The sequence below is a fragment of the Molothrus ater genome (genome assembly GCF_012460135.2).
Source record: "Molothrus ater isolate BHLD 08-10-18 breed brown headed cowbird chromosome Z unlocalized genomic scaffold, BPBGC_Mater_1.1 matZ_random_MA35, whole genome shotgun sequence".
In the NCBI taxonomy this organism is placed as follows: domain Eukaryota; kingdom Metazoa; phylum Chordata; class Aves; order Passeriformes; family Icteridae; genus Molothrus; species Molothrus ater.
Window position 1 is genome coordinate 894814 of NW_023416471.2, and position 12831 is coordinate 907644.

The 12831-nt window shown below is 36.9% G+C and overlaps 1 protein-coding gene across 1 annotated transcript in view; it reads right to left on the reverse strand.

Moving 5' to 3' along the window:
• Positions 1–1635: 1635 nt before the first annotated feature.
• LOC118699681 (uncharacterized) overlaps positions 1636–12831 on the reverse strand; it is a 29068-nt gene continuing 17872 nt past the window's right edge. Inside the window, exons 8-12 of the mRNA XM_036403777.1 lie at positions 9069–9226; positions 8042–8084; positions 4947–5133; positions 2693–2828; positions 1636–1931 (exon numbers count right to left, since the gene is read on the reverse strand). Coding sequence (XP_036259670.1) covers positions 1832–1931; positions 2693–2828; positions 4947–5133; positions 8042–8084; positions 9069–9226 — 624 coding nt within the window. The 3' untranslated portion in view covers positions 1636–1831. The remainder of the gene's footprint in view (positions 1932–2692; positions 2829–4946; positions 5134–8041; positions 8085–9068; positions 9227–12831) is intronic.

Consider the following 12831-nt stretch of genomic DNA (forward strand, 5'->3'; position numbering starts at 1 on the left):
CAGAAAGGAACAAGCTTTGACTCAAAGAAATGTAGAAAGCGTGCATTGGCTCCTCCTCAAATTCCCTGGGTTAAAAACTAAATGTTCTAAAGCTTGATAGTTTTGGTTTTCTCTTTAAATAATTTTTCAAACTTTATGGTCATTTGAGAAATCCTAAGTTCACTCACTACACTGAATTTTTTAAATCACAGACTCATTAAGGTCCCCCTAACCATCCTTTTCTCCAGGCTAAACACCCCCAACTCCCTCAGTTTCTTCTTACAGGATTTCTACTCCACACCCTTCTACAGTTACATTGCTCTTCTCAGGACTCGCTACTGTTTCTAACAGAAAATACATTTCTTGTGTTTCATTTTGTTTGCATTTGTTTTATATATTAGTTTTTTTGTTTGCTTTTCTGCTTCCTAGCTCTGAACTGTCACTCTGAATTGGATAGCTATTCCCCAGGGAAAGTAATTAGTCTCAAGTAAACAGCATTTGTACTTGACCCATAAGTGTTATTTTCTTCATTGTGAAAATGAATAAGAAAAAGAAGTAATTCATAGCTATTTCATTATTTATTCTTGGAGTTGTAGCAGAAATGCAAATTGCATTTCTGAACACAATTTTTAAAAATACTGTAGAATGTAGAATACGGCTGTGATGACTGCTTTTTTTCAAATACAGTTGTGCATTTTACCTCAGAATGCAGATTTATACAAAGCAAACATGGTAACATATCTAGGGTTGGGTGCCTGTTTTCAAAAAATTTGTTACACTGTTTAACTAACCATTCTTATTTCTGAAATAAATCACTGTAGCAAATAATTGGAACAGATTATCAGCATTCTTTGAAGTACTCTTGCTTCAAGCATGTAAAGCTAATGAATCTGTCTCCTAAAAAAATACATTTCTAGTGGCTGGGGGAGCATCACTTGCTTTTTTTAAACTTTTTTCTGCATTGCAATTGATATTTTCCAGGCTAATGGTACCAGCAAGTGAGTAGCTGAGTTTCTAGTGTGTTCAAACAATCTTAAGGTTTAAGGATCATATGAAAAGCAACTATCACAGCTTTTATAATTAGAATTTTACAGATGGGCATTTTTTTTTGTTTATATTGGGTCCATCTTTGAACTAACCTTTGTAATTTTACTTGAATTAGTGTTTTGATAAGCTTGGAAATTGAATATCCAGATTTATTCATAGGAAAAGTTATGCTGCTCTCTTTTACTGCTAGCTTTGGAGGAAAAAAATAATTTGACTCTTGAATTGATTTCTGTTCACAAATGTGCTGTGATGTGATGTGATGGCAGATGACCAAATCAAAATCATCATAAAATTAAGACAGAATGTACAATAGTACAATAAAAATGTACAGATTTATTCCATGTAATAGTATGTAGCTGCTAACCCTTCAGTAAACCCAGCTGGTCTCAAGCATCACAACACCTAGAAACTTATAGGTAAACCTACATATGAATTATCTGGATGAAAAAACAGAACACTTTGCAAAGACTGCATTTGCAAAAAATCTACCAAAACCCCAAAAAAACCAACAAACCACAAAAAAAAAAAACCCCGAGCAGGGAGTTCAAAATGCATGTGGAATGTATGTCACATCACAGTTGTAAACTAGACTCTTTGTGTGGTCTGAGTTGAAGTAGAAATACAAAATACAGTGACAAAGAAGGCAACATTGCTTTGCATTTATTTTTTAATGCTTCCAAAAGTTCTGAATGTGTAGCAATGCTAAAGATTAGCTGCTGCTAGAATATCTCTTGAGATGACTCAGAAGATATAGTATGGAATTTTAAATGCAGAACAGAAACAGGGGAAAACCTGAGCTTTCTTCTCACATCCTTGTCTCCTCCAGTGGTCTGTTCATGAAATCTTGGATTGCCTGGTGTAGGGGTAACCATTTATTAATTGAAGCTTTCAAAGCTGTAATCCACCTAGAAGAAATGAAAGACCAACAATTGTCCCTGATCAAGTGTTATGTATACATTTCTCTGCCCTTTGAGACACACCTTTAATAAGTGGAATTCAATTCTGTTACTATGTGTACTCATAATCAGTGGATTGAAGAGATGCAGAAGTTGGAGGAGTTGGCTACAAAAACAATATAGCTTAACAGCAATTTTCCAACATACTGAAAAGCTTGAAAAGCTTTGTCTTCTATTCATTAAATTAAAGCCTAGGTAGTGTAATTAATAGGCTTTAGGTAAAAACTCCTACAGATGTTGGAATTTGACTGGATTATGGTGAGGGAATTTACCTTCAGAATGTGTTTCCATTGCCCAATTTGCTTAAATTAATTAAATTACAATGGTCATTGATCAAAGTCAATAATTCTTGGGAATGAGAAGGATATACACTCTACTTTCACTAATGAGAAGTGCCATAGCTTTTGTGTTCAGTATAATCACCCACACATAATTGTGATAAACACCTTATCCAGGTTTATTTCCAAACCTCTGCAAGCCAGCCTTGCTGTTGTTCCAGCACTGAAAAGAACAGATCTGATGACTCACATGTTACAGGATATGTTTTACTGCAGTTTGACTAAGGCTACTGCTAAAGGGAAATCTAGGGGGAAAAGTAAAAACAGACTGCAAAGTTGTCACTAGATCTTCCCAAGCTACAGAATTCCTGGTCTCCTAAAGTCTGGTAAATAAACTGGAAAAAAAAGAGAAATTAAAAATATTTGGTTTACCTTTTGTTTTCATTTACATTCTCTGCACATAAGTAAAAAGTTTTAAATTCTTCGGATGGAGGTTTGAGTTCAATGACAGATCTCTTGGAGCCCAGGGACTGCTCACTCACAACATAACCCTGCAGGTAAAGGCCACCTGGATAGAATAAAATAGTATGCATTATGTACATTGCAGATACCATTAATAGAATTACTGCCAATTACAAGCATACCAACAAATCTGGCAAATTGGATTTTCAGATTGGTGTCTTCACAGAGTTTTATATACTTTATATTTAAAAATCTGAAAGTTCTGTTTCTTTTATGAAAATTATCTCAACAATGTTAAACAGGCTTCTTATCTATCAAATGATGAGCAATAAAGATTTATTTAGCTTTTCATTAAATAGGATATGGCAAAATATTTTTCCTAGTTTTTGGCTGCCATTAATGAGGCTGCCTCTAGCTACTGTAATGTTCTTTGGAAGGGGGGCTCTTGTCACTGATACTTTCTTTCTTATTCCTTTAAAAACTAAAGGGAGATGAATTTCAACATGAAAAATAACGTGCCTAAAATCAGTTTTGGTTACTGCTGCTGCCATTAGTAACTAAGGTGTCATTGCAGGCCACATTACCCAGCTGTGAAGGAGATGCATTAGACAGAACTTGATCTTCTGGGCATTTTCATTTTAACTGTTTTTTTGCTTTGATCTTTTTATTTAATTTTTTTGCTTCAGACTTTACTTCAGTGCAACTTAAGGTGTAAGTTCACTTTATACATACATGGTAAATAGCCAGAAAGACCTGCAGAAAACAGTCTTTATTTTTGGGGAGTCTCATATTTAGGCACAACAGCACCAAATTAATGTTCTAGCATTGAGAATGATATAACAGAATGAGAATATGTGGTGAAAATGGAAAAGAAATGCACTAACAAGAAAAAAATACTCCCACATAGAAGAATTTTTATGTGGTAGGATATTTAAACACCAAAAGAAAATATTTGGCAGAAGGAACATAAGCTTCGGGGTCATAAATGCATAAAACCTAATTTCTGGATTTCTGATAATTCATTGTTTTTCTATGTGGAAACCTCAGCTTTGGTTTAATGTAAAGAGGAAATCCTCAGTCAATTTGTAAGTATGGCCTTGGGCAGATGAAGAGTGTAGCAGTCTGAATTGCTGCTAACATAGTCCAGGGTAAGGAAGCAGAAAGGGCTTTTGCATAATATCCACAGATGTTTTATTCAGCCATGTTGTGAGATGTTCAGGTTCCAGCACCAAACTACAGGGGCCTGGGGGCTGAGCCTAGTCTTGGGGCAGTACAAAGATGAGGGTCAATCAGGGAATAGGGAATAGATGTGGCTCAGGAATGTAGGAATAGGGGAAGGAGCCAATGGGGTCTAACAGAGCTTTTTGATGGAAGCTTCTTGTGTCTCCCTAGACCAGGGAATGCCCCCCAGGGTCTCCACAGAAGAGTGTTATGCAAATGACAGAAAGTGGAGTACCTTCTGCCTGATCATAATAGCATAAGTGCTAAGAAAAGTTTTTCCCTTTTGGTCTGAAGACTGGCTAGCAAGTAAAAAGAAAAGTATTTTCTTTCTGGTTCTTCTGACTGCCAGCTCCCTTAGCATAGGGAGGAAGCACTTACAGGTCCTCAGCCATCCCCTCTCTGTGTGTGAAGTAAGCTCTGCTTGCAATTGACCCCAGTAGCATCATTTGCTGCTTTGAGAGCAGGCAGCCACCCTCTCCTGCTGTGGCAGGAGAGATGGCAGCTTTAGCTGCAAATGACTGTGGCCGAATCCTGGACCACAGGCTCTCCAGCAGTAGGAAACTTTTGCAAATTGAGGGATGGAATAGCTTTAACAAGGTCATGTGAAAACCTGGTAGTTTCAGGGCAACCAGTCAGAGTTCATGATATCTGTGGATACTTCCTAACATGCAGGATTTGACAGCTTTCAGGAGACTACCATCAGTGGGACTGCCTCAACCCATCATAAAGTGCTTTAGAAGGGTGAATCTTGTTTCTGATAACTGCTCCTAAGGTAATGTGTGCAGAATAACTCAATTTCAGAAAGAAAAAAATAAAAATGTGGGAGGAAAAAATACTAGGGTCAGGAATTAGGTGGCTAGTGAAGAGACTGAGTCATTCACCTTCATGGAACAGCATGAATTTCCTGATAAGAAACTCCCATTGATGGTAAAAGTTCTACTTGGAAACTGAAGTGAAACATTTCTACTTCAATAATAAATTAAAATCTAGCAGCCATCCCTACCTTGGGCAGGTGTAGACCGGAGAGTGGCATAAAAGTACAAACAACCATCCTTCAGAATGCAGTAGTGCTGAATCCAGACATCTTTGCTCCTGTCCAGCTGGTGGAGAAGCCCCAGGCACTCGGGGTTCTTAATAGCCAATGGTGGGAGTGTAGTGTTATGCAGTGTGACATCTACCCACACATGGTTCTGTAAAGTAAGTTATGTAATGAAATGTTCTGGTAAAAAATTAAGGAGGACATGCCAGTATTGAAAAGACACAAGCTCTAGTCTTCTGCTAAGAAATTAGTTTTTGTTGTGAAAATCTTCTGAAAAGTTGTGCTGGCTCTGGCTGGAATAGAGTTAATTTTCTTCACCGTAGCTAGTATGGGGCTGTGTTTGGGTTTTGGGCTGAAAACAGTGTTGACAACACAGGGATGTTTTAGTTATCGCTGAGGAGGGCTTGAACTGATCCAAGGGCTTTCTGCCCTTCACCCCACTAGTAAGGAGGCTGGGGATGCACAAGGAGTTGGGAGGGAACTCAGCTAGGAAGGTGACCTCAAGCAACCACAAGGATATCCCAGAACATACAACATGCTCAGCATATGAAACTTGGGGAAGAAGATGGAAGCGGGGGGAAGTTTGGAGTGGTGGTGTTTCACTTCCTGAGTACGCATTGTGGGAATCCACAAAATCAGAGGGTTTTGGGAAGCTGCAAAATGCAAGCCTTAGAGACAGCAGAACTGTGATTAGAGCTAAGCAGCAGCCATGAGATAGGACAGCAGAAAAATTATTTAAAATGTAGAAAAGCAAGGACAAATAGAACAATGGTCTGTGTATTAACGCTTGTCTAGAATAACTCTCTAAGCTACAGAAAAGTTTATCTATCAAGATATTAGGAAGGCTAAAGCTTAATAATGGAGCTCTGTGCATTGTGTTTTAAGGCTTACAAGATTCAAAATAAGCAAGCATTGTTTTAACCAAAGGTACGTGTGCTCATAGTGGTTGGATAGAACTACTGTCAATATGCTTTTGCTTTGTGTGATTGGTCAAGAAATTTATAAAGTAGGTTGTAACATTAAGTTCTTTGCCTGCTGCCTAGGATGTGAGCATCTTCCCATTGTCATAACCATGTAATGAGACTGATGCTGAAAAATAAAACAGCTCAAGCCACGTTCCACAGCAGCCCCGTCCCATTTGTGATTTGTACATATACCCCCGGCTGGCAATACCCATTACATGTGATGAGGCCCTACTCTCCTGGGGATGGCTGAATACCTGTCCAGCCATGGGAAGGGATGAATGAATCCCTTGGTTTGCTCTACCTCTGTGTGTGGGTTTTGCTTCACCTCTTAAAATGCCCTTATCTCAACCCACTAGTCTTCTCACTTTTAGTCTTCTGATTCTTTCCCCCTTCACACTAGGAGCTAGTGAGTGGGCAGCTGTGTAGGGCTGAGCTGCTACTGGGGTTGTAACAACAAAATTCAATGCTGAAAATGAAATTACTGTGTATGTGATAGAAAATATCCAAATGTCTAGTTTCTTCTTAAAATAATGATTTGCCTTTTCTGCACCTATTTTATTTTTCAGTACATGTTTTTTAGGTACAAACAGGTCTATTTCACAGCTGTATGAAGTTTTTTTTTTAAATTTGTCATGTTGATTACTTGACCTCAGTAGTCTTTATATAATCTGGCAAGAGAAAACTCACCATCTGCTCTTTGGGTTTCAAAGAAAATGTCGTGGTGTCTGTCAGTGGGATATTGCATTCACACTTGGATGGAAGCACTACCACACACTAAATGTTTCCCTTCCCTTCCCTTCCCTTCCCTTCCCTTCCCTTCCCTTTTTTTTTACTGTGTTGTTAATGGATGAATGCATGAATGATCTTTCAGTATGTCCAATGTTGGAAATTTTATCTAACAGTTTTATGCATGCTACACTAAAGATTGACTCTTTTGATGTGTTTTGTCTGTGTAAGCCTTTATTATCCTTTTTGGCTCAGGCTGTTTTAATGTTTCTTTAGGTTAGGATACACACTTTCAATTATGTGATCTATTTTTGCTGTTTTCAAGTGTGTGGATTCCTTCATATTGAGAAATGCTCAGGAAGAATATACTTGGAAACAAGTTTGGTTTCGCACTTAAAACCTCATGTGAAAGCTAAAGCCAAAAGAAATATATGTTCAATCAATTTTACATCAAAAGGTATTAAAGCATCAAGAAATACCGTTCACTGTTTTTAAACCTAGCATGAAATACTGGTGAAGGAATCACTCATATAATTTTTTTTTCACTCATAAATGCAGCTTTTAATTTGTACCTTGCAATTTTCATATTTTTATAAAGGTGGTTTGTCTATAGCAGGAGAGTAGGACCCATGGGGCCAGGAAAGGGCAGACTAAAATGTCTTTGACCTCTAAGGTTCAAAGTCTGGAAATACTAAAATTAGCTTTTCAATTCCCATTTCAGGTGTAAGCCAGAGACCATTGATACTGAATTATGCTGGGTTGAGTAACGTCTCCAAGTAGCAGCTCAAGATCAATTATGACTGTATTTTTCCCAGCCAGAGGGGCCAGCAAAGAACATAACAGTGTAAAGAGATGGTTAAGTCAATTTTTATCAACATACTTATCTTTCTTTATCTCTGAAAACACAGAAAATAAGAACTCAGCAATCATGTCTCATTGTCACCCAATATTCTGTTGGAAAAAGTGGGTTGCCTGCAATCAAGGCAGAAATGTGGGGAATACTTAGGAAGATATGGCCCTTTTCTTCTTTTACACCGAACAGTATTACATAAGGCTGAACACAAGGCCTTGCTTTCTGCCTGCTACAATAATTTCATGTTATGTTTCCAAACCAGCCTAAAGCTGCTCATATCTGGAGAGGAAGTATTTTGATTAATTCCACCATATCGCAGCAAAGCATATAAGCTGAGTCATAATTCTGTATATGAACCGGTCTTAGATTGGGAGTGGTTCACAGCCCAACAGAACAAAAGTGTGCAGCTTCCATGTTGTTGTCTGCATCTGACCATGTACAAACACAGCTAATCTCTCTCTCAGTCTTCTGCACAATCTGCTGTACACATGCTTCTCACCTAAACACAGCATTACCTGATGGATGGGATGCACTGCTTTATCCATAGCCTCCAGCCACCTGTAATATGACAAAAAGTGAGAATAGATTAATTTGGTAGATCAGAACAAATATGCTTCACTGCTTCTTCTAATTCTTGCTGGCATATGCAGCATCTAAAGGAATGCACAATTTTCAGGACATATTTAAGGCTTTAAGTCAAAAAACAAATGGATTAAATCTAACTAAACATTGCTGGCTCTCCAAAATTTAAGTCACAAAGCTTGCTGTATAACACATTGTAATAAATAAAGGCAATATTGCAGACAGGAGAATCTACATATCAAAATGTATAGTTCAAATATAGTTCAACTTGTCAGGCTAAATGATTACTCTCCTTGTGTTTGTTATAATGTAGACAATGAATTAGTGGGAAATGTAAAAACTCTTTAAAATATTATGGGTGATTTTAATCTCTTTGTTTTGTCACCTGTTATCTTTGGGAAATGCAAAACATTATTTTTAAATTCTCTCTCTGTGTCAAACCTAAAGACATGGTCTCTTATCAGAACCAACATGTTTTTGTGGCACATTTGCATTTTAAAATACTAAAATGAAAATGTGACAGAAAGACAGAAAAGGAGATGAAGATGGGATTGTATTTATTACTAGCACTATTCTGCTTGTTGGGCAGAAGAGAGACTGATAAGCAAGTTTACATCCACAGGAAAACTTACATTTCCATTTGATATAAAAGTGGGAGAGAAAACATGAGAATAGGGGTGAAGTTTTTGTTCTCAGGATAAATGAAGAAATCAGGGGGGTAACAAAATGTGAATGTTAAAGATTTTATTTAAAGAAAAAAAGCTATGAAACTGAAAAATAATTTTTGAAGCTTCTGCAATTGAGAAATAGAAACATTATCTTCCCTTAAATTGCTGATAGATTTTTAATTTTTTCCCTAAGGATCAAGGTAGGTATTGTGAACATCCTCCAAAGATCCAACCTCCTTCTTCCCACACTGGAGTAACAAAACAGAAGCCATGAAAATGAAGGATTTCTTACCTCTTCATTTCTTGATTGGAAGTTGCACAAAAGTAGAAAATCCTGTTTCCAGCTTGAGGTATACATTTAAAAACAAATGGTTTACCCAGACTTGTGTCGACACCAATTTCTGCTCCTTCCAGCTTTGTTACTTCCAGGGGTCTGCACTTCCCTTCATCCTGCAATTAGAAAAAAAGAATGCCCAAAGTTCAGAGCTAATATGAAACTAATCAAACACCCTCTAAACTTGTGTCTCTGTTTTTGCTCTCTTAATTGCTTTTGGTTCATCAGAAGCCATATCTGCATGCAAAAAAACTTTCTAGGTATGTGTATATATTCCAAACATTGAGGGTGCAGCTGAGTGACACCAGGATTTTCAAAGTGCACTGAAGAATTTAGGATCCTAGGTCTCTCTGATAATCAATGCAGTAGTCGCACTTTGGTTTATGCAGAAACACTCATCTTAAATGCACAGATACAGGAAAAAATACTTATACTTGAAAATAATGAGCATAATTTCAGTTTCTTTGCAAAGTTGCTGTAAATATTATTATGTTCATAAACCTTCCCACACAACAACAACCTTCAATGCAGAGCACTTCAAAACCTTTTTACTTGCTTCTGATTGTATCAAAGCTCTTTGAGAGTGAAAGGCACTGCTAATGTCTTTCTTTCCCTGTGGTTAGCAATAAAGAGCCATTAAGCTCCTTTATGCACATGGGCAGGTGAAGCAGTTTATTCCCACAATTTCCCAGCCCAGCTCTCCTTAAATACATGTCATAACTCAAAACAAAAGTGCACACATCTGGACAATGAACTCTGGCTGTATTTTAAAAAATATTCTCAGCCCCTTTTCCTTGACAATCTGTGACCGGAGCTCTAACAATTGCATCAAATTTGGTGGGAATAAAATTAAAAAAGAAAGTTAATGCTGGGGGCTCTGAAGATCATGAGTGCAATCTGCAAAATACACAGATGGTGGAGTCTCAGAATAAAACTGGTTGATTGCTGGGAATTAATTAAATTTAGTCAGAAGGAGCTGAACTGTAACTGCCTGATGTAATTTTTTCTTAGCCTAAAAATAAACATAAAGAGCTTTCCATGAAAAAAAATGCTCTTGTGGGAATTAAATAGTTAAATAATTGATTGCATTCTCACTGGCACATGGAAATATCACTTTGTTACACATAATTCTTCTGTAGAATAAAATAGTCCCTAATAATGACAACAGTATAAATAAATATTCATGAATACATTTCTTCGATTTCTACATTTCCTTGTCTTCCTATTTTTTTAATGCCAAACTAAATTTTTTTAATGTAAAACTGAAGAAGATGAAGGCAATCCTGCAAATTGTCAGTGCTGTGTGACTCCTTTACTTATAATGATTTCAAGACACAAAATAACATTGCAAAGACAGCATAACCAAATTTGGGTCCAAATCCCGTTCCTACAGTGAAGCACAACCTGTGCTGTGCCAAGGAGGCATTCTTCAGTAGGATCCTGTCCATGGTCCTGAAGACAATGGTCGCTTTAGATACTGAAATGACTGATCACAATTACTGTATATCCCTATAAACCTATTTTGTAAACACTTTCTGTGGTGTCTAGAATGAATGTAAGTAGAAGTTCTGTGGCACCAAGAATTATTTATGTCCACTGTGTCTCAAATACATCGAGGAATGGAATAAAATGGATTGGGCGCATTTAAAGGGAGACCAAATGCCTTTCACTGAATGATAGAGAGCCGTGCTCCCTCTGATAATCCAGACCAGAGAATCATAGAATTGTTAAACTTGGAAAAGACCTTCCTAATGATCATGTCAAACCATTAGCCCAGCACCACTTTGTTCACTGCTAACTCCATGACTTATGTGTCACATCCACATATTTGTAAGGGGTGGCTTTCATCATGTGGCTTTCATGAATAAGAGATCATTCCTTTGGAAAATATCCCTTTGCTAAAAGAATTGCCAAAGGTATATTGCTAAAAAAAAAAAAATTATAGAAGTATTTTCTTATGCCTGAGACTAAAGTTCAACCCATTGATGATACTGCCATTATGGAACCTAATATACCTATGTGATGCTGACTGAGAAGATCATGTTTTGTACAGATTTTAAATGCACTAACTCAGATTTTAACTACTACTGTTCCATTCTGCACTAAACTAATTTTTTTTTTCTTTCCTCAAGGTTGTGATCATCTAGTTTATGAATTCTAGGCAGTCTTCAGTATCAAACATGGATGAAGTTTTCTAGGTAGAAGGCAGGAAGCAGGTGCTTCTCTGGTACATGCTATTCTATGAACAGGAGAAACATCTGAAGTAACCATTCCTATACTGCTGGTTTTCCTAAGATGATCTGAGTTTTAGGTTAAATGTTTCTTCAAAAGAAATTTAGAGTATTAAACAATGTATAATGATGAGAAACAGAAATCAGAAAGAAATAAAAATAGAAAGTTAGATGTCTCCTTCCTATATTGTATCAAATGCTCATTAAGGTAGCGCATGTAGTCCTATTTAATTTGGTACAAGTAATTCCAGAATTCCAGTTAATGCCATTCATCGTATTTCCTGAGTGATTCATTGCATTCAAGTTTTGTTCAAGCACAGTTATACATGCTTGAAATGATACATGCTTGAAATTACAAATTAAGTTTCTTCATGTATCATTAGGAAGCTGCTGAGAAAATCTATGCACATTTCATGCTATTAGTAGCAAAAAAATACAAAAAGTAATGACATGAGTAACCATGAAATGAACTTGAAAGTAATACACAAAATAGTCTATAACTACTAGTAAGAGGGAATGAAAGCAAATTTACAGAAAACAATATCAAATCCTAGAAGGAATCTAAAAGACAATGAAAACTGAGCAGGGCTAGACAGCAGAAAAGGAAGTCTTGGCTGCCTTGGGAGACTGGCAGTAGGAAGTGTGAGGCAGTTGCCCTGAGGTCACTGGTTTAGATTGGTTTCAGGTCAGTAGTGGCATGACCAAATTTTGACTGTCTTTCAAAAAATATCTTCCTGGATGTCCCTCAGTGTTCTTAAAACAGACATCTCAACTGAGACAGGAAACGGAACTTTTTTTTCTTTTTGCTTATTTCTTATTTGCCTAGCTTTCTCCATCATAGCAGATGAGTCCACAACTCTCGCTGGAATTTTCACCATCTATTATTTTCTGGTTTTCTCTGACCAGCTTCTCATTGAGGTCTGGTGCTGCTTGCTTAGTATATCACTGAAAATTTCTTCTCCCTGTGTCTGTTTTTCTAATCACTGTATTTGTGGCAGACTCATTTTTTGGTTCTTTAAGGAAATTACAGCTGAAGCCTGTTTACTCCTTCTTTGAGCTGGGCAGAGAACAATGCAGAGAAAAAACAAATGCTTTTTATGTCTTTTTCCTTACATCTATTTCCTTTGCCCTCGAGGAAAGGCCTTGCGTATGTCAGTGAACAGGGAGCTCTAGATTCCAGAACAGTTTGTATGGCATTTTTTGCCAGTAGAGATGAATTTACTTAGTTTTTAATTTTGTTTTGCTTTAAATAATTTACATATAAACTAGAGAGAATATAAATACACTGAAGAACAAAGCAATATGGAAAAAACATTTAAAAGCTTCTCTGATTTGAAGAACCCAATTATCACACACCAAACAATACTGGCTGTCAGATGAAATACAATCAAACGGTCTCATGGAATGGTTAATCTTCACATTCCAGTTGGTCCAATTGGTTCTTTCTAATTTGTTGCAATTAATTCCACAAAAGGTAATGAACAGTTTGC